The 23,324-nt window shown below is 39.6% G+C and overlaps 2 protein-coding genes across 5 annotated transcripts in view; both read right to left on the minus strand.

The window, feature by feature from the left end:
- The window catches only part of LOC139105245 (neurotrimin), a 170,247-nt gene that overhangs the window by 135,304 nt on the left and 11,619 nt on the right, over window positions 1-23,324 (minus strand). The window contains exons 1-3 of one of the 4 annotated variants that reach the window (XM_070661252.1): window positions 15,100-19,620; window positions 10,915-11,209; window positions 10,580-10,627 (exon numbers count right to left, since the gene is read on the minus strand). In XM_070661252.1, coding sequence (XP_070517353.1) covers window positions 10,580-10,583 — 4 coding nt within the window. In that variant the 5' untranslated portion in view covers window positions 10,584-10,627; window positions 10,915-11,209; window positions 15,100-19,620. Of the gene's footprint in view, window positions 1-9,376; window positions 9,633-10,579; window positions 10,628-10,914; window positions 12,574-15,099; window positions 19,621-23,324 lie in introns of those variants that run through there. The other 3 variants (XM_070661250.1, XM_070661251.1, XM_070661249.1) reach the window with 3 other exon arrangements.
- LOC139105246 (uncharacterized) lies at window positions 20,884-21,877 on the minus strand. Its single transcript, XM_070661253.1, has 3 exons — window positions 21,718-21,877; window positions 21,214-21,498; window positions 20,884-21,058 (listed from the first exon to the last, which is right to left on the minus strand). Exons 1-3 carry the CDS (start codon window positions 21,746-21,748, stop codon window positions 21,027-21,029), a joined length of 348 nt encoding a protein of 115 aa, XP_070517354.1. The 5' UTR covers window positions 21,749-21,877; the 3' UTR covers window positions 20,884-21,026.

Genomic DNA, 23,324 nt, shown 5'->3' on the forward strand with positions numbered 1-23,324 from the left:
AAACGCGATGACAGATTCACCGCGAGTTTTCGAATAAAACGCCCGACGTTGCGTATTGTCCGGTATCGGTAAATCGATATCTGCGTTATATCACGGCTTAGCGAAACCAGACAGTCGCAAATCAGACACCACGCGCGCGTCGGTCTTATATATGGGTTTATCTGCACCTGCGATACAGAGTAAAATTTTATATCGCTCTTCCGCTTTATATTTCGAGTTGATCAGACCCCCGCGCGTCGACGTTACACATACACATATATGTATGTGTGTGTATATATATATACATATACATATATATACTCCGCGAACCGCATAAAACCCTCGCGCTTGATGCTGAGGCATCAATATCAGGAGGGCATATTTTATAGTCAAACACACGTTCCCGCCGCTGTGCGCTTTACGTATGAATTATTCCCACCGCTCGCTGAGCGCACGCCGAAATCACTCAACCTAACCTACCGGGGTGCCTAGCGAAGAACGAATTACATGCCTGGACTTTGTTTAGTTTCAGAGGTTCTCTCTCGACCGCCGCCGATGAGCCGCGATGCTTATCGCTTCTAATAATAATTATTTATCTGAATATTAAATGCGTATGAATATTCATATTTGAAATTCTCACGAACGTGAAATGAGCTGGTCTCGACTTTTGATCTTGAATGATTCGTTGTCGCTAAATTTCTTATACGAATGTGTCATTTAAATAGAGAAATGTTAACAATACAAAGCGCGAGTTTATGGGTTTACGTATGATTTGTGTATGAAGCTACGGTTGAATTCCGCAGCTTCATTATAGTATTAATAGCATGTTTAATTACGTGTAATAATTACGTGATAGTTTACAATTGGTCTGACTGAATTTTGCCTGATATTGCTATTGTATATCGAATCTCACCCTGTCGACATTGGCTGCAATATATCTTTCGGTAATTCTACGCTTGGTGCAGTTCTTTAATACTCGCCCCAATTTTTTTTTTATTTCTTTTTTTATTTGATACAATTAGAAAAATGCTATTTTTTAACGTTAATTCTTCCAATGTTAATTTCTTTAACATAAAATATGCAAAAAAGTTCTCGAAAGACATATAATACCAGTAGTTACAGACATATACGGATAAACGTAAAAAAGAGAGAAAAACCCCGTTTATCAGATTATTGAGGTTGAATGCAAGCAATTTGTTTGCGATCTGCAACAATAGAGCGAATTCGCGCATCTGGCCAAATTAGATTGTACGGCAAATAGGGATGCGTGCGTAATGTCGATAAAGGCAATTATTTTCATTTTCCGTACGGATTATATTATCACATTGGGCAATCACGCCTGATAATTAGCTATAATGTACAATCATCCATCGGCAATCCGACATTTTTGCGATCAGCGCGATGAATATTTTGCGCGACGCCTGGCGCGTTTTAACTGGCATTTTAAACAAGTTGATGAGTTAAGCTCAATTAATGCGCCTCTGACAATTGTTAAAATTTCATTTTGAAAAATTCATCCCGTTATAAATCACGCGTTATGCATATCTTTGATAGAGATGAAAAATTAATTTATTTAAATATGCAAACACCAAAGAGAAATAAAAAAAAAAAAAACAAGTTAAATAAACTAAAAGACCGAGAGATTTCTTCCGATCGCTCGTCGGGCTTCAAAATGTAGCAATATATTAATGAAAAGTGTTCATTAACGCATCATCATTTACCCATTGAAATAATTATTCTGAAATTGACAGCCGGTTCGCGTTAATTCACGTTATATAATACACGCGTCGCTCATTGTACGGGGTGCAAATGTGCCCACCCATCATTCGCAGCGTGACTGAAATTTCATCTCGATATAGTTTATGTTAAGCGAAATACCATCATGATAGTTTCTCATCATTATGCCACTCGCTATCGCGGAAGCGGAAACAAAAGTCCGCGTCGCAGTTACTCCTGCACTTTCGACGAAGAAAATTTTTATCACTAACGACGAAGAGCGAAATGCGCGCCCGGAAATATTGTAATTCTATTAAAGTCAATATTAAAGCGTTTCGATACTTTCAGATATCCCGCGACATCGGTATCTAAGTACGGTTATATTTTATCTGCCTTCGCCGCAAATAAACTCCCGCGCTACTAATTGTAAGTCGAAAGGAAAGCAGACACAACGATGTTTAGCCTGACACACTATTTCTCCATTATCGTGCGCCGACAAATTACGAATAATTTTTCATTTTTGTTCCTATTTTTTTTTTTTCTTCATTGTGGAAAGCTCGACCGAAATAAATTGCTTAAAAGATCTTTCGAAAGAAATGAGAATTCAGGCCACGGCAATGGATCTCTGACATTCAGAGAAACGTCGTCGCCCGGGTATACAATACCGACCGGCCTGATTAGGTTTTCGCGAGTATGATACATAAGGGCCCGCAGCATTTGAATATCCGCGGCAGCCAGGTGATATCGATCGCAGGTGAAGGGACCGCGTGGCACGCGATCGAATTCCGTGACGCGCAACGCGCTGTCAAACGCAGAGTCATTCCTGTCCATTTATTCCCGCTGAATATCCGACGATTTCATTAAACCCGTGCCGCGCCGCGCCGTTGCAAATCTCAGGTCCGTTTGTGCTACGATACTTTGCCTGCACCGTCGAATCGCAACGCGACAGGAAGGATTGGCGAAACGATTGAGATACAGCGACCCAGGCCAATATTAGTTTCGCTAAATGGGAAAACGGGGTTCATACATTTTTAAAGGTTGGCGAAAACGCGAGAGTCCACGAGTTTGTACGAAATTCAAAGATGAGAAGACTGCTACACAGACCTTTTCCCTCCTCCCCCCCCCTCCTTCGCTCTCTATACGTACAGATAATGCGAAGCACAATCTGTTTCAATAAAATTTCAATTCTTCGGAACAAGCCGTCGCGACCGGGGACGTCAGCGGGAACCGCAAATAATTGTACCCTCGGGAATTGCCACTTCGAAACTTCGCCGCTAACAGAATCCTTGTAATAGCCGATGACGGGGTGAGTAGATGTGGGAGACGAAAAGGGTGGGCGGGTTAAGGACATCGTTCCTGTGCTGGAAACTATTGCCAGCGCATTCGCCGCATTCGGCTCACGAAATCGTGCAAAGAATGTTGAAGTTTATGAAGAAAGAGCACGTGACGTATCGGTCTACGATTGCGACTTCGTTCGATAAATCTTCCCCGTAAACGCGATCGCCCAAAATGATTATTATCGTCAAATGTGCAGTTGAAACTGTGATAAAAGCGGCATTTGAGGCGCGGCCATTTAACGTAAGTATAAATCACATATTGTTAATAAAAAAAAATTAATTAAAATACTTGTAACTTTACTTCTAATAATTAAAAATAAATAGTTTTGGCTGTTACGTTTCTGGTGATTATGGTAATTTGAGCGAAGATCCCACGTTTCGCGCCGGTGCAAGGAAAAAAAAAAGAAAAAAAAAAATACATCGCAGATTTACGAATTTATATACCGCATCATAAACCTTCGAGTTAATTATATGTGCATTATTAAATCAAATTCAATGTAGTATTGTTAAATAATGTTATAAATTCAGATTAAAGTTAACATGCGCAAAGAATATTTTTAGAAATTCCGACATTATTATAAACATGCGATATTTCATTAATTTAATTACCGCGTTAATTGCTAGGCTTGCATATGCATTTTTTAAACATGCGCATTTATTAATTGCGTCCCGCGTTTTACATATCGTTTCATTAAATTTTATCGCGCGAGATTGACACTTGAAAATCACTGATTAAATGAGAATCATCATATAATGAATATAGTTAAAATATTCATGTAATTATTAGAACATTAACTGCGATAAATTTGATATTTATTGCGCTACGCATATGTGATTTCATAATAAACTTGTAATTACTTTTCTTTACATATTTTCGGCAATTGTACATTAATCGTACGCGTATAAATTATTTGACGACGCTCGCGGAAAGCAAAGTACTGCTTAAATAATGTACCTGCATAATATTCACAAAAGCACACATTTGACCGATAATCTGTTGGTACTGAAGAGAGATTGCAACATCAATAAATGTATCACGCAACGCTCGGTAACAGCCAAAAAATGCGCGAAATGTCGTTAAGCCAATATAATTCGCAATGCTTCGTTTCTGATAACGTCGGGGAATTTGAATAATGTAAAAACACCGGCGACTCATGCATTTTTAGCAACAATCGACGACACGCGAAACAAATAGAAAAAAAAACCTTTTCTAAGCTCAAGAGATTATTTCGCAATTGAATCCGCCAGCTTTGCAGCTGTCCGTTTATATCGGACTACAGGAGCAATCACACACTCCATTAGACGAAAATTCGCATAAAACTCAATGTACCATCTTGGACATGGTACGAGAGCATCCAATTTACGTCAAGACAAATATCGCGACATTTTCCACGGTAATGAAAGTGGAAGAAGCTCGGCACGCCCGTTTTGTTTTCTTACACGGCCGTGTAAGGGCACATAAACAAAGGAGAAAACTATAACACTCGAGAAAAGTATGAAACGGTAGAGAAGAAACAGAAAGCAAACGAAAGAAAGAGAGAGAGAGAGAGAGAGAGAGAGAGAGAGAGAGAGAGAGAGAAAATAGAAAGAGAGATACATATAACGAGACTAAGAGAGAGAGAGAGAAAGAGAGCATGAGGGAGGAATTTCCTCGGCGCCCCCAGAATTCAATCACACCGTGTTTACAGCTCAGTACACTTAATCCTCTTTATTGGATCCAAAGCGTTTGCCGGTGCGGCGTATCTCAGAATTTGATCAATTTTATGGGCAAAGGATTTGGATGATACTTGCGAACCTAGCATCTGTCTATTTTAGCCCTCATCAAAATTATGTCTCATTTTCTCAAGCTAAGGTTAACATTTTGTGACTCGTTCGTTATTTCTATGAATCCGATTGTAATAATTCCGAGTATATTATGATAATTTAATAGTCAATTAAGAAGATTAGAGCCGAAAATCTCGACGCGACCTCAAGTACGCGATTAATTATGGCCTCGTTAACGAGTGTCATAAAAAAAGTCATGGCAAACTCAAAAAGAAAATTAACTGAACTTAAAGAAAGTAGTTTATATTAATCTGTCTATTATTTTTGAAAATTAAAACTTATTTATTTATACTAAATATATGCTAACTCAAGAAAAATTATGTGTTATAAATTAAATTTGTTTTTATGAAAGATTTTCTATAATTATGTTACGCGCAATATAATTTTTCTTTATACATGATTAAAGAGTAAATTTTCTTTACTTTGATTGGAAAAAAAAACAACTATTTGCGCTAAAAATTAAATTATATAAAGATTTTAATTTTCGTATTTATTAACTTTCCGATACGAATTAACTTTCCGAATAAACAGCATTTAGAAAATTTAAAAAACGGTTCTGCGCGATAAAAATCAATATTATTTAAGCTATAACAATCTGGCTAGACAACTCTTCGTGTCTAACAATATTTTATATACATTTTTCCCACCCAAAAAACAATTTGCCAAAGCATTCTGTTATGTGTGTTCTTGAAATGCAGACACAAACTAAAATTAAATTAGTATTAACAATTAAAAATAACTAAAAAATATTGTTGCAAAAAAATATATCTCGGCCAAAAGTTCGAAATAAACCAATCTATTGTACGACTTGACATCTTTATTAATTCAACTGTTAATTAATATGATAATTTTTGTAATAATTATTGAATTTTTTCCCTAGATACTTATTTAACCCATTATCACTGAATTAAACATCAGCTTAATCACGTATTCCATTTGGAATTTGATTTAAGATTGTTTCAAAATTAACATTACTTCAAATTTATACAATCAAAAATAAATTTGGGTCAAGCTACAGAATATTTTATGCGATAAAGAAACTATTTTTATTTATTTCCAAGATAAAAACCATAAATAATTTTTCGAAATTGCATTAGCTTATCACATCGCTTACTATAACTATTTACAATAACCATTTCAAAAGTAAATAAATGCTAAATTCAAGTCTGCGTTTCTGCTTCTTCCGTTTTCTCCTTTTTTTTTTTTTTTTTTTTTTTTTTGCAAAACGCGAGCGCTTGTACAAACGGTTAAATTTGACGACAGACTGCCAGACGTTTTCCCACTGAGAACTACAAAATTACGGTTTAGCGGAGTTGTCCGGAAAAGTAACGAACCAAAGTGTGATAACAAAGCGCTCCGCGTTGCACGGATGCATTTGCAAAACGCACGCACAAAGCTGGCATTCGTTTGTAAACCACTGCGTAATGATACGGTTTTACGGTGTTTCTTCTATTTCCGTTTTCGTGCGCTCGGTCGGCACACCAAGGAGGCGGATCGAAGATAGCAATAATTAGTGGAACATGAATCGCTGAATTCCTCGTCGGATCGATAATGCTCGCGACAATGTACGACAAGTGATTTACATACCAGCGTGGCAAAAATGCCTAGCGAGTGTTGGTGCACATCGACGTGCCCTGAAGAGACCCGGAACATAAATAGCTCTTTGAAAAACGGTCAGAAAACGATGCGTCGTATCTCATGTTTGAAAAGCGTGTCGCGCACGCGATAAATTACACTTTACAATATTAACTCAGCGAATGGCCCTTTACGACGTTCGCAATTATTAATGCAGAGACCTCGAGTGTTGTTGAAATACACGATTGCTCGAGGTCTTGCGTCTCGCGGGCCGACGCTCGAGACATTTTTAAAGCGTTCCGTCAATGTAATAATGCGGAGAGGATTTAACGGGAGGATTGTCTGTCCTTAAAGGTGAACCGTCTATTCTTCTATATAACAATATTCGCGAACGTTGGATCCGTCCCGTAATTCATCATCAGGAATACGAAAGCGTTATTCACAGACAGCGTTTAAATCTTTATAAACCGAGACGCTCAAGTTGCGTCACGAAAAACTTCTCAACGAGATTAATAAATAGTGTCGCGGATTGGTTCGGTACAATAACGAAAACGTCGTTACGTCTATCAAATTATATCAATTTATTGGTAATTTCTTTGACAAAATTATACTATAGCCAACGTTATCAAATTCTATTTGCGAAGGTTTTTGTAGGGCTAACTTGGATCAGTCTTATGAATATCGAGCAAAACAATCGCCGCTATAAACCACCTGTTACACCTGTGCCAACTTTTTTATAATTTCATAAAGATGCAACTCAATTTGCACACCTATTAAGCATTTTGCGTGCTTTATTAACGCGATAATGTTATAACCAAACTTTAAACTTCCCATTCATAAACATTTCCCTCCCGCGAAATTTTTCGTGCTTCAGAATATGCATTTACGATAAACAAACTGATTTTTTTTTTTTTTTTTTTTTTTAACCCGATTTAATAATAATGTGCGCAATCCAGATTTAAAAGGTAACGCTAATTGACGAAATAATTGGCGAGCAACATTATTTCCGCGTGGATATCATTGCGTAGAAAAAATTGCTTACTAATTACTTTACGAAAGTGGAGATTATTATTTCACGTTAACGTTTAGTGACAGTAATCACCGGAAGTCTATTCTCTCTTGCAAAATTAGAATATAAACGAAGTTAGAGAAACAGCAATAAAATTAACAATGCAACTACCGGGAGATCGTTAAGAAATGAATCCCCGCGTATCGCGCACTTTTTGTTCGGTACGACCCACCTCGTCTACGTAATTTTCGCGAATATGAAACAATTTCGATCTCGGAAGTTTCGCACGGAACTGTCAAGTGCAGCATAAAACGGAATCGGGCGATAAACGCGTCTCTTCCGCGACGCGAAAAATACTCCCCGTTGTGAGGCAAGTCTAGAATAGCACGGTGACGCATCGGCATGTAAAAATATCGTCGATGCACCGAGAGAGAAAAAGATGTTCATCCACAAAGTCTTTTATATATATTATATATATATACCTATATAAATTAAATTGCGCAGTCCCAGAGTTTTACGATCTCATAAGCATCGTCGTCGTTATTACGCTTAATCCGGAGTTAAATTTTTTTTTTTTTTTTTTACGTACTTCAAGAAAGCTTTTTATTTTACTGTTACGACAGTTCTACATACGACACGCATTACGCACAATATTAAAAGTCTGCGACACTTTCCGCTTTATTTAAAATAACATAACCCTTTTTGCTTTTGATAGCGATCCTCATATTTTATTACTGTACATCTCTGTTTAATTACGTTTCTCGTGTAAACAGATATTTCGAGTGGGGAAAAGTTGTCATGCATTAACGTGACGCAACGGCATCATGTAACCGCGGATAGCAGTTTCGTTCGTAATACGAAAATAAAGCGTGACGCCGAATGATCGTGGCTTTCTGCATTCTCTCGTAAACGTCATAAACAAGTGAAGAGTGGCAAAAACAAACTCGACGAAGGCAATGAAATGAATTATTCGTCGCACGGCTACCCGCGAACAAATCGGAACGCGTTAAAACCGTAATACAAACCGAGCATCAAAATTCCTGTCACGCCAGCCTTCTCAATTAGATCCTCCAATTAACGTATAAAAATTGATGGACGTTAACTCCTGATTTCACTAATTTATTGGCGAAAAAGTCTACGCCTGCTTTTTTATTTTACTATTATACAGCAGGTATTACCTCAAATATATACGAGCAGGATGCCCTTATCGCATTATAGAAAGTGTTATCAATATCTTTGCATAAAAGGATAAAAGCTTGAGATATATATTCTCCTACATCGTCCATAAACTATGTCCTAGTGACATAATTCCTCCTTCCCTTAAAACTTGTGAATAATTTGAGAACTTTTAACGAAAAGATCATATCGATTTTTAATTAAAACTTAAGGTAGAACGATCGAAAGCTATTCAAGAAAACCCTAGTAATATTAATTTTTATTACGTCCGATAACATTTATTAAAATCAATCGTATATTAATCTTAGAAAGATATAAAAACGATTAGACTTGGTAATTGGTTTCGACTAAGGAAGAAAAAGGTCAAAATCCTCGCGCAAAGGAAAGAAAGAATAGAAGAAATTCAGTTTGCCCAACTTGCTAAATGATCTTTAAATCCCATCGTGCAATTATCAATGCGTCCCAGGATTTTATTCGCGTTCGCAAAGTGAAGAAGATCTGCTCCCTCGCAGATTTCTCAAGTACCGGCATAATTTCCACGGACTGCCGCTCCGACAAGTGACGACAGATAGACGCTTAACGAGCAGCGTAATTAACGATCTCCGGCGCGCACCACAGGTGTCATCTGCGTGATCCCGCGGCACGCGCGACGACACCCCGCGGAGAGATTGACGATCGACGGCGCGGCGGCACCGCGAACACGGTAATCGCGTGGAATGCAAACAATACGCATCGCCCGCGTATATCTCGTTTTACTCACCGACGAGCTCCGTACGCACGCCTACCAGGAGAGTGGTCACTACCAGAAGGGGCACCTGTCGTCGGCGCGGGCACAGCACGGCACGTTTCTCACCCATCGTCATATCTATCGCACGTGGAGTCGCACGCGTATGGCGCGACACGAGGGTAAGCGCTGCCGCGTCGAGACTGAACTCCCGACCTGCCGCGAAGCTAGTACATCCGACGCGCACGAGGCAAGTCACCCCCTTTTGCACTCCACCTCGCCACATTCCCTCCACCCGTTTTCACCTCTTCTCCCCCCCCCTCCCTCCCTCTCTCGACCCCCGCCCGCTCGGTTTCCTATCGTATCGCACCCCGTCGCACGCGCGAGAGAGACCGACCTGGAGAAGCTACTCCGACCAACGCGCCGTTCATCCCTACCGCGCGACGGCCCACACCGTTCATCCACCCTTTCGACGTGCCGTGACGCGTCCGCGAGGGGGTGAGACCCCCTTCGTCACGGGGCACCACTCGCCACTCGCGCCGACGTTCCCTTAGCCGGCCAGCCGGCCGGTCAGCTAGCTGGTTGACTAGTTGGCTGGTCGGCTGGCTAGCCTCGCTCGCTTGCTCGTTCGTTCAGCGCGCGTGGCAAGCTTTGCTTTGAGTTACGCTGACACACCTGGATTTACTTAGAGCCCGGTGATTACGACGGGACCAGAGCGCGCCTGGTGTTAAGCCTCTCGCAGTCGGACTTATTTCACGCGTCGTTGCAGATGAGCGCGTACCTTCTTTCTCGATGCGCTGTTAACGCGCCAGAACGCGAGAAGACAGAAACGTAAAACGCAGAACAACGAATAAAATAATATCCCGGACCTATTCGACGCCAGGGAGATATTGTTTGATATTACGATATTAATGCAGCAACGAATGTACATACATTCTTCAATGAGACTACCCACCCTATTATTATTATTAATTAATATAGGAAACTGATTATTTCTTGTGCTACACGAGCAGAGTCTTATTCTAAAAGAGATATATAGAGCTTGGCTCACCAATTATTATTATTATAATTAGAATTAGTTGTTTAATATGTTAAACAGAAATTACGCGAATTTTTAAATATCAACATTATTTTATACGTTTTTATATCTTGATATTTTATAATAAATTTTTTTTTTGCTAACGAGCAATAAATAATTTCTCATAACGCTAAAATAGTAAAACAATATTTCTCACTCACCCATTCGATGCGCAGTGGCGGAGTTACAGGAACGCAGCTACGATGATACTGCAACAGACAAATAAAACATAAATTGTAGAGATATTCAGAATAATATCTATTATTTAAAAAAAATTATACGCGCCTCTAAATAAATTCACAATTAAAAATATGAAAAAATAAAATTATTTATTATTTAAGCAAAATCTGTAATAAATTAAATTTTTCTGAATTGTAAAAATTCTTTATTCATTAATTATTAAATTTTCTATTTTTATTTTTATCGCAGCAACAAAGTTATCCGGACAAATATCGTAAAGTTGTGCAATTTATGTAAGTAAAAAAATTATATTTACCAAAATGTTGCTCCGCCAAAGCAGGATGCCCATCCTGAGCCTCCTCCTCCTCTCAGGATGTTGGTTGTAGGATGTTGAGACGAGTCGTCCTTCCGCGCACTGGACACTCGCGACACTCGCGACCGGGTGAATTTAATCGTGAAAATTAATTGAAAAACTTATCGATTAAAATATGTCGCGCGACACTACTTAGACGTAACTCTCAAAAAACGGACCGACGAACGCGCAACAGTTTGTGTCTTTACAGATATTGGTGATAACGGCACATTTACTTCTTCTCTGCACCTTAAAGCACCTGAAACAGAAAATAGTTTCACTTTATTAGTATTATGTTTCTCCGAATATTCCCTCCTACAATCCGCGACAAGGTATAACGCACCTCAACACGATGTACCCACGGAAAAAAACCCCTTTACAAGTTTAAATTAATTAATTGATCGGCGATAATAATATGCGGATAAGTTGCGACGAATTAAATTGCTACGTCATAAATAATGAATATTTAGTGCAAAGTATTACGTTTATAAATACTTTCCACGTAAAATACATTTATAAAATACATTGACCAAAGTTAACTCTCGTCCGCGATATCGTCATTTACCGAATAAAATTATATTGCGGCACACGTGGAGCTCCGCGCGTTATCTCCGTGTGATTTACTCGGTGTCTGACTGAGGAATGCGGCAGGAGCGAAGTCAACGTCGCGCGATCCCTATTAAGGCCGCTCGCCCGCAACCTTGTTTGTTTATCTATCGCTACCTCTACACAACTCGACGACACTCTACAAAAAAGATTTATACATCGTATGTTCTATTGAATATTTTGTTGAATATTATGCCGCGACGAAATCATACCCATGGAGAGGAATTATGATTAAGGATTACTTTATAATATCAAATTAAGTAACCCGATTTGATACAAAAATGTATAGGCACTCGTAAAGCAGGTAGAAATGGATAAGATAAAATTTGCGGAAGCAATCAATCAAAACGTTAATGTGGCAGAGCGAGAGTAAGTATGATAATAAAGTTTGAATAGGAAGATTACGGAGATATCTCGAATAAAGCGACTGAATGTCGAGGCACCTTATTAATCTGATTTATAACCCTCGAACTGACCCAAAGTTCAAAGATATTTTCTTACCGGCGCGTGGCGCGTGATATTTATAATTCGAGTTAAATTATATTTACTTTGCTAAAGCGCGGCTTCTCTCCGCATGCAGATACAAGTGTGGAATATTTGCGTAGCACGGTGCGATGCGAAATGATTTAAATTCTGTGCTCCGACGCTATACACGTCTCCGCTCTTGGCGGCCGCGTAAGAACAAGGATCGATGCCATTCTTTATGCGATAAAACATTCAAATCTAAAAAGAGAGCTTCTTCCGCGACAACTGATACAAAAGCAAACAAAGAGATGCCCCTTGAGGAATAAGGCACGTAAGTGGACTATTCAACAACGAGGAATTTAGTCTTTGAAGTCGCGTTATATTTACTCAACGTACATTAGCTGGCATCAAGAAAATCAAAATTAAAACGTCTCATACTCAATATAGCTTAATAAAATAATCAAATTTTATATATTATTTATAATTAAATTACAACTATTACTTTATAAATGTATATTATCTTGATGCGTTCTAATGTTAATTTAATGAAGTGCATAAATTTCAATAAATATTTTATGCCTATATAATTATATTTTACCGCATTGTTAAACTATTCCGATCTTTAGTTACAAAATATTAAAATGCCTCGAAATATATAAGCTAATCAATCTGAGCGTGATTATATTTTATTCATCTTAAATTATTGAAATTGGAACAATTTCGATTACTTTACATGTCATTTTTAATTAATGTTTTAAATGCTTGAAATCATTTATGTATTTAATTTGGTCTTCGATTAATTTAATTTTATTGTACGAATAAAATAATATTGAATTTTCCAGTATTAAAATTATTTATAATTAACGCAACCTACAATTCCGAAAAAATTTCAGGCAAAAAGGTACGAAAAGAAAAAAATACATACAAGGTATAAAAAAAAAAAACCGATTGCGCATTAGTTGATAATAAAAATTTTTATACATACATATATGTATGCGGTAGACGCTTTATTTGAATAATTGTTCTGACATTGCGCTTGATGGCGCACATTCACTTTGATGAGTGAATCTTGTCAATCAAGCCCACGTCACCGGTATTTCAGTTGAACCTATCGAAACCATAGATTCGCTCGAGAATTACCTGAAGCTGAAATGCGATGCGTTCGACAACTGTTTCGATTACTTGCGGCGAAATTTCGCGCTTCTCTCCCGGGCTCAGTCGCATACAATACCGCGAGAAGAGACGGGGAAGATTGTATGAAATCGCAAGTTTTCTTTACATCAGGGGGCCTCGTATATTTTACTTAAATTGCTCGACGTGGAAACCATCGTGTAACTAAGGGAAACTATTCCAAGCGCAGCCGCTGATAAAGGCACCCGACGAGTAATTGGAAAAACCGGCGAACGCGCGAAACTTCGGACTATCGATTTCCGTACACAGATTGAAGAGCCCCGGTCGGGATAAAGAGATCGGTCCACCCGGAGGCTGAGCGAGAGAGGAGATCGCAGTCGAAAGTAGACTATCGCGAAAACTTTGTTCGCTTCGATACGGGGTGAAGGCACCCTCGCGGAGAACGCTTTAGGCCAGACGTCGTATTACGTAATTCTATTGGGGAGGTCCGGCTCCGCGCGCTGCAGCGTGCTAGCAGCATCCAGGTGATGTACGATCTAGCGAAACGTGCATGAAGGACACTGTATCACGGGCCCGATGATATATCCCCTTCAACGCAACCTCGAAACTCCTCGGAGAGCGTACAACGGGAAAACGGTCCTCTCCCCGGCCCTCTCTCGCCGCCATGCAGCCAATGTCGCTCGATTACACACATCGTCGATCAGCCCGGAGGCTCCTCAAGTTGCCCGGCGTGTTGTTCGCGTCTAGCGATACTCCGTTGAGCGGTCGAACGAGTCTGACGTCTGACTATTGCACGCATGATATCTGCCGCGCGTAAAACGCCGTTATGTAAATTCCCACCCGCCACCGCGTACGTCCATACCGAAGTTGCGAAACGTATTCTCGCGTGTACAATGTCCGAGAACGAGGAGAGGCGTCCGCATTATACATGTACCCTTAAGTATACGTGGTGATGTACAGCCGCGCCGTATTTGCATTCAATTTAATCCGCGTCTACGATCGCACGAGTCGCGATTTCAAAAAGGGAGAGAGAGCTCTTCGCCCGGCGCTGATTATCGAGATTTCAAGACCCGCCTCACCCGTGCACCCAAGTTCTAATTGCGAAACGAGATGATAACACGCTGATTGAAGGTCCACGCGCAAGGGAAACCGAAGGGAGCATTAATTTATTCAAATGAATCGGCGCGTTTCGTCGGGAAATATTGCAAAATCGTATCTCGCGTTTGCCACAATTTCTATGCATAACCGGCGAACGATAATCGATGGCTCAATTTTGTCTCCACCTTCCGTCAGACCGAAGACAATGGCTATCCGTTTTTCCAACAAATTTTCCCCGCACCGACCCACGCCCGTGTCGCCCCGGTGCTTTGGCGTGTCCTCCGGCACGGTTGATCGCTGCGCGGTAAAAATTTATCGCGGAAAATTGAAGTGCCACAGAATAATTGCTCGATCAGAAGCGATCGAGATTCCAGATAGCGAGCACCAAACGATAGAGCCGCGCGATAGAGTCTCGGCCCCGATTATTGCGTGCCGTTCCGTGCTCCCTCCCGCCTCCCTTTTCTCCCGCCGGTAGATCGGAGTACGAGACTCACGAAACTGCAACCGGCACTGCCGATTACGATTATTCCGCCAAACTTTTAATTTTTACCCCTCGACCGCCATCAACCATACCGATAATTAAATATTACGCTGTAGGGAAAAGGGCTCCGCGACACAAATATAAATCTTTATAAAATTTTTAATTAAATTTGTTTTATGAATTTTTATATTATACCTTCTTAGTATCTCGGGCAACTTAGAGGAACGTACGTTATAATTTTCGAAAGAACTCGAAAAAAAAGACAGAAAAGACGGCGTGTTCTCGTCTCCCTACGACTCACGGAGTTTACATCGTGGAAGATACGCGAAAGGCAAGCATATCAGGCAGCAAATGATGCAAACACTCACCGTTACAAGGACGAAATGTACAATTCGCAATCCTCCCGGCAATCTCGATCAATTCTTTCGTCGCCGATAAAGCTCAGCTGTTCCCGTGGATGCTCCTCAACGTTTAAACCACCCTTCGCTTAACATGGCCGGCGCATGAAACACTCGGCGCAAGCACGTGCGTGTTGCGAAAGCGAACCCCGTTCCATTAGGCGGTCGAAACGCAAAGCGGGCGCATTGATGATCTACACCGAGAGGTCGGATGAGCTAATTAATACGTCTAGATTACCGTCCGTCACTTTGCCCGGCACTTAATTCCGAAATCCGATGCGCAAAACTCACCGAGGAGACGCCACGTGGAATACCGGAAGTCGCCGCCGGCTGGTTAGAGAGTGCGCCGTAACGCGCTGAGTCGCGTGACTCGGTTTCAGGGTGGTAGGGGGGGAGCGATTCCCCACCCCACCCTTCGACCGCGTCACCAATATCTCGATAACTCTAATATCGAATCGGTCGAGACGATATAGGTTAGATATAACTATTTTGACGCTCGCCGTTAATTACGATCGCGTATCTCAATTGCGTACCAATTAACGTGTCAAGACAATCGGCCGATCGGGAATTTCGACACTCTCATCGCTCAATCGTGCACCAAACTCCCTCGAGATCGATATTTTTAACCGTGGAAATGTAACCCGCATCGCTCGCGATCACGACTCGCAGGTAAACTACAATGTACGAAGAGAAATTGACGAGTTGGCGGTGTATTCGATACTATAATAATGTAAGATGGTATCAGATGCCGCGTGTTAAATTAAAAATCTTTTCTTGTTATTACAATGTTTTAATTTATTAGGTTGAGTTATTGTGTCTGAGAATTTTTATTACGACTTTAAATTTAGACTAGAAATTGTAAGAATTAAAAATAGAAAAACAAATAAAGGAATTTAATGAAACAAATGATTGATAACTATAAAATAATTGACTTGGATGTCCAAATTATTTTACATAAAAATAATGAATAAAAAGACAACGTAAAAAATTGTGAAGAAATAATAAGAATATATATTAAAATAGAATAATCAGAGTTTAAAAGGAAACGTATGTCTCCTTTCTATAACTTGTAGATGAAAAAATTATGACAAAGTAAAGCACACATCAAAGATTTTTTAAATCACCTTAGTTTTGATCGTTGGCAATTAAAATTATCGGAAAAATTATCACAACTCAGCTTCGTCGTTTCTCGTCGTCCGTTGATTTTCCCGCGTCATTCAGCTGACTTATTATTACGTGCTATTAAAGTTTCGGATCTCGCCGAGCCTCAATTTAATGACTTTAGTGGTATAAATTTATATAAAAGTTATAAGAACTGTCGACTACTCTATAAAATACGCACGTAATAAATGTCACAACGTACTTATGATGCCATTCCACCGGTATCAGAAGTTTTTGTGGCTCGCCAGATACAAATATTATAATTGATTTTACAAATATAAGAGTTGTCATTAATGATATCTCCTTTTGTTTTTTAATTCTTTCCTTTACCCTTTCAGTTTCAATTTTAAAATAATTTTCTTTCGCGCAACGGATAAAACGAATTTAATCGAAGGTTCTTTTTTCGCAATCTCGTTCGCTCGTTGAATGGCTACGTTCATCGAAATCTGCAAATCGACTTTCGCACGGATATTTCACGGTAATGTCTCCGAGAACGTGCGAGCAAACGTCGGTGACCATGTCGCTGACGACGAATGCCTTAGCACAAAGTCGTTTCGACGCACGCGATCCCGAAGTTTCCATTACGATACCTCCACGGAGAGTCCGTACAAGGTTTGCCAGGACGAGCGATTCTCGTGCCTGCGAACCTCCACGTCAATCAGTCGCCTTTATGAGCACGAGTTATCCCGGTTCATGGAAAAGAAACATTAACGTCGTACTCCCCGCGAGTTTGCTCCTATGGCCAAGACGATTGGCAATCTGGATGTTTTTCTGACTACAAATCGTTGCACGTCCTTATTGCATCTGATTGCATAATGGCGTAATAAAGGCGGCACAAAATTTTTAACGACATGTGGCCGCAAATCGATTACCGATGCACGGTATTTGGTCCACTTTATATGACGGCGTAACTTATGCAACTATCCCGGATATTTCCCCATAGCGCACTATACGTTCCAGCTCAAAAATTAATTTATTTTCTATGCAAATAGCGACGCACGTTCTTCTTTGTTCTTTTTTTTTATTTTTTAAATTTTTCATGAAATTTATATGTATACTAGTAGAAGAAACCATGCGCGCGCTACCGTTATTTTCGAGCTCCCAGATCGTCGTCGTTATAAAACTCAGATTCGAGCAAGACTAAAAAATAATCTAATAATCCGAATATTTTTCGTTTTCGTAAAAATTTCTATTTCTTAAAATAATTTTTTTTTAATAGGATATATTATTTAAAAAAGATACCCAAAGTGTATAAAAGTACGAAAGATTCAAATAAATTAGCAAACGCGTATAATCATCGCAGTTCAATGTTTCATGTAAATCTTTGGAGACCCACCCGTTAAAAAAATGTTCTCTCGCGATTGAGAAAAGATTTGTAAAAAGAAGAAGAGGGGGTGGGAAAAAAAAAAAAAAAAAGTACTTTCTTCGACCGCCGGACTTAAACGCAGTCCGTGCTCCGGAGTCGAGAAATGGGATCGAACCGAAGTCTTAGGAGCGAACTGTCGGTATCAACGCGACGATAGCGGAACAATGGGGCGAGAGAAAAGGGGGTGGTTGAGTGATCATTCGGCATCAGTCAGAAACGATTTCGCTGCGGCAGATTTCGCTCGCAGTGGCGGTTCGTAGTTAGTCGCGGGGCAAGCCAGACAAATGTTCAGTCACCCCCTTAAAGGAGGCGACGTGGAAATGCGACGTGCAAGGTGCCGTAAGTAAGAATAAGTGAAGCCAACCAAGTCGAGCGTTGGCCGCGTTCCCTCGAATCCTTCCGAACAATATGACGACGGCGACGACGACGAACGGTGGTTGCGTTTGGCGTATGTAAAACTCGCCCCCGCACCTGCATCTATCGGTATACGCGACGCGTAACGGCGTTACGAGTCGACCCAGGTTGTCGTCGGCACTCGCCCCATAAGCGGCTGTCATTTTTTACACGGTAGACGCACATAATGACGCGAGATTGCGAGTCGAGCACGCGATTCGGCACAAAGGAAACGGGATATCGCCGGCGTCGAAATCGCGCGACGCGAAAGGCAAGAATAATTTTTGAGCGTTATAAATGAACGTGGATATACATATAACTCCGGGAAGAAAGTGGAACTTTGGAATATTTCCACTCTGCGTTTTGTACGCGATGTACCTATATAATAGTGTTTTCCCGAAACGGCCCTCTCTCCCCGTCAACCCCGGCGTACTTGACGTTTCTCTCTATATTTGTCAAAGACGACGAGTGCCGTCCTATGGAAAATTTGTAGCTGCTACTCGAAATCAGGTGAAGCAAGCATCCGTGTGATTTGGGAGTAAGGATTTTATTGGATTCCGTCCTACCTACCTTTTATTGGCTCTCTATGAAACGATCACGGTAGCCCCCTTTGAAAGCCCAGGTTACACAGTCGCGTATAAACGTATGTATGTAACGTATGAAACGCGAGCATATAAATATATCGGAGGCCATTTGGCTTCTCTCTAAATGTTGAGACGGCTCGGTTTACTGGACTGTTTAATTCAGCGTCGGAAAAAGGAACTTTGATACCTTTCTCGCGCGAACAGACCGGAAACCTCTTGAATCGCTCTTACACAAAATACGAGTATGTGTCTAAAGAGAAAATAAATTATGAAGCGAAAAGCCCGTTTAAAATTATAACAAAGTGAATTTTAGCCGTAAAGTTCCGTAAATAATTATTAGATTGTACTTAATTTAATCCACTAAACGTTCTTAATAATTCGTACTTATATCACAGTCTAAAAATATTTTGCCACGCGATAAAAATAAAAATATTGATATAATAAAATACAATTAGGATAAATATCCAATTAATTTCCAATCTGTTTTAATAATAGCGACCTAACGATTTCGCAGTACAGCGCTTGTGTACGTACATGCAGTATTCTAATGGCTAATTTCACGCTGGCTGACCGAATTCTTTTCGAAAAACGGAAACGTCCATCACATGTGCGATCGATTGCGTTAACGAAACCGTAAGCTGGCTTTTCAATAATGTATACAATGAAGCGTAGCATCGCTACATTTTACTGGAATGTTTAGAACCGCCTGAGAAAAAGGAATTGCGAGAGAAAATACGCCTACGTATGCAAGAGGATGACTGCTGGCAAACATCATCTCTTCCCCTCTTAAGAGTTTATTTGTACAAAGTTATAATTGTACTCAAAGGCGCGGTTCACCCTGCGCTAACGTAACAAGCGTGTCTGAAGATCCCGATATAGGAAATACTCGGAGAACCCCACTGAATCGATTTCCGAACAATATATATATGCATTTTTTTTTTTTTTCATGCACGTCATGCCGGCAACGTACGTCGTAACATCGTGCGCGACACCCTTTGTTTACGTGGGCGGTTTACATCGCGCACCGGATTGTCGAACGTGGACGATCTTCCGCGTTTATCTCGCGTAAAATAACGATACTCGCTTCGAGAGAAGAATTAATTGGAATGTTTGAAAACATCACCACGACGAACCGGCGTTACAAAGCAGCACGGCTCGTGCAATAAATATTACGACCCCGCTTCTTATTCACTCTCACGAATATTGCATCAATTGCATGGAAAAAAAAAAAAACAGGCAGGGAGAGAAAAAAAGAATAAAAAAAAAAAAAAGCTCCATATCTCTAGTGCAACCGCTTCCGTAGCAAGGGGAGGTATGGGGCGCGTTTCTGGTCGCAAATCGAACAGCTATCGATATAAAGGGGGAACTAAAAAAAAAAAAAAAAAAACAAAACCGTGACCGGCCTGCGGTCGATGGGCAAGATACAAGGCAATATCGATTGAATATTAGGATCTGCGGGGCATGCGGAACCGGCGCGCACACATTAGCCTCTTTGACTTGCTAAATAGGTTAATTTGAATGTTTAAATTCCGGCTTCGTGCAACTCAATTTGCGAGAGGACTCCGCGTCTGGTTAATTCCTTTCCTTCGTCCCGCGGGTTACCTCGCGTCCCTCTCCTCCTCCACAGCTTCTCCTGCTTCGCCTCCTCGCATCAGCCAACACCGAAACCAGCCCGAAGCTCAACTGTTAACTTTCTGCGCATTTCTAGCATCGGACATACGGAAACGCCCGACACACACCCTCTCTATTTCACCCTTCAAGCCTTCACATGGTTCCCCTCTCTTAATTGGAGAGTATTATTTGCGCTCCGCTACGTCTGATCTTTTACGCATGGCGATTTCCCGATTGCTAAACCCGCCAAACGCAACCAAAAAAAAAAAAAGCTCGAAGAGCAAGTGGAGATTCGAATCTCGTTCGTCGCTTAACATAATTCACGACTGGCGGGACAGCGAGACCGAGATAATAGCGAAAACGACGGCGAAAATAATGAAACCACGATACGCGATACATTTACAATTATCGAATCGATACTTTGTCAGACTGCGATTAAATTCTTACAGCGCGGCTTCAATAATGATAACCACGGTGCGCGATTACTTATTGACTATGTACCTACGGTGTTCATTCAATAGTTTCATTAAATAAAGTAACATTTTGTTACATGGACCTATCTTACACGAAGAGTAAATTAAAATAAGTAGAATATAAAGTTGAGGAGAAAGATGGAAGGTAAAGTTATTGAAATATACATTTGTCCGTATTAATATTTATATTAATATTTCGTATATTAAATAATTTGAAACTTTGAGAACCTAACTGTTCAAACTCTTTTAATCTTACGTGTGAAGCTTTCGGATTACAATTTGCGTAAAAGCGTTATACTCTCTTCTTTTTCAGCACGCTCCATCTCTTACTTTATAATAAGCTGAATAAAAAGTACAGCTATTAATAATAAATTCTTAAAAAATTTTAGATAACAAGTTATAACAAATGTAACTAAAATTTTTTAATTAAATAAAATTTATTCCAACATTTAATTTAAGAAATACGGAGTAAATTCCTATAATTATTAATGCTTACTTGGTCTGTATGCAACCACGACGTGCTTTTTAATATCGTTTTCTTTAACTTCCACTATTCGGTATCTCGTACAACGATTGTAACATACCATGTAACAAACGTTCGGGAATGTGCGATCGTTAAAACTCCGATCTCTAGCACAAATTATCCGATTACCATCATTATTACTGTCCTTCTTGTACGTGGCCTGAGTAGTCGCCTGTTTTTCCAAACTGATCACTCTTTCCTCGTCACAGTGCTCGCAATTGCAAGCTACATCCTCGACACCCATCGCAAAAACAGGCACTGTGCACATGCGGTAATTATAGCAAGTTGCCTCTTGTAGAAATGCCATTAAAATTGCAATACTATCATTCAATTACTTTTATATGCATGCAATAATTATATTCAAGAGTTCTTTATGTGCGTTTGTATGTAAAAAAAAAAATTGTTTTTTTTCTTTTTTAATATATATTATATATATATTTATAGTTGTACTTCAGAGTGAACAGTTTGTATACGTACGCAAAGCAATTACGATATAAAACAGCCGCATGTCCGACGTCGACAATAAGTCGAAAAATAAGCGCGGTATATGAGATGTTTGTCGAGTTGCAAAGTGTAATCGAAACTGAAGCTCGTTAAACACTACGCGATGAGGTTCGATCGTCACTACAGTGTTGTAGCGAAAAAGCACGTTTTGTTGAAATCATAGAATACTGTTATCACAATGGACGTAACCGTATATACGATTTAACGAAGGAACTTTTTTTTTCTCTTTCTTTCTCGTAAATATTCAGAGCTTACATATGCAGCAAAGTACGTTAATATATAATTAGTGGTATATTAAGTACGGGCGCATCTCTCGACAAGCGCGAGTGCTTATAGCTTTTACGATTAACTCGGGAGCCGTAAGTGACAAGCACATAACTGGCGATATATCAGAAGCATCGGCATACTGACCTCTGATATACTCGGCAAGTAATTTAATATGCGTACGCAAACAGCAGCATCGTTATAACGACATGATGACACGAAGGCAATGATTATTATCGATTATTTCCATATGTAGTAACGTAACACCGACACCTAGTTGCATAATTGATTAAAAAATTACATATGCAGTGTTACATTAATTACACGTACGTTTTCTCGGAGTTCCGTAATATCGTATAAAAGCAACTGCAATAGAAGCTTCCGCGCAATTAAGAAGTTGATATATTACTTTAATATCGAGAAATATATATAATATATTGAAATGGAATAAAAAAATGAAACGTTTGTAATTAATGAGAATTTTTTTTTTTTTTTGCAAATTCCTTTAAGCGACTTTTTTTAATATACTAGACATTACAGAGAGCGAAAAATAATAATTATTATGTATATATTTATTGTATATAATTATTATAACTTACGAACCAATAACATTTAACCTGACGTTTATTCTGGCGGTACGAAATGAGCCAGCCGAAAGAACGAATCAGCATCGCGAAAAAAAATGGCAACAATAAATTCAATTTAATCTAACATGGCTTTTTTGAGATAGGAAAGCCGCTTCCTCTAATAAAAGCACCGGCTGTCATCATGTTCTACAGCACTCGCAAGTTATCGCTTTTATGTTAATTACTTGTGGGTGGTAATATGCAGGATAATGGACTCGCGCGAATCGAATGAGACAGGTGGCCCTAAGCTTTTTTTTCCTGGCACTCAAAAAAAAAAAAAAAAAAGAATAATGAACATTAAAGCTTCAACGGCGCGTTTCTGTAAAATAACGTGTTTCTGCAATATTTAGCTTAAATATTCGTTCCACGAAATTAATCAAGGGACTAGAATAAAATAAATCACGTTTAAAAATAGCAATAAGTATAAAAATTCTATAGATATAATATATGTAGTGTAACATTTATCTTACAACTTCTGCACAGTTGGATAATAATTTTTTTTTTTTTAATTGATTAAAACTTTTTTTTCATAAATTGAAATAGACGTAGCTTACAATTGGGGGTCTTCGCGAAAAAGAAGGCGACCGACGGACGTTCACAATGCCGAGGATCTGTATGTATGTATGTAATCTTTTAAGTACGGGCGTATAGCATTTGGATACCGCTCGCTGACACCTTAAATCTTGAAAG

The sequence above is a fragment of the Cardiocondyla obscurior genome, linkage group LG08 (genome assembly GCF_019399895.1).
Source record: "Cardiocondyla obscurior isolate alpha-2009 linkage group LG08, Cobs3.1, whole genome shotgun sequence".
Lineage (NCBI taxonomy): Eukaryota > Metazoa > Arthropoda > Insecta > Hymenoptera > Formicidae > Cardiocondyla > Cardiocondyla obscurior.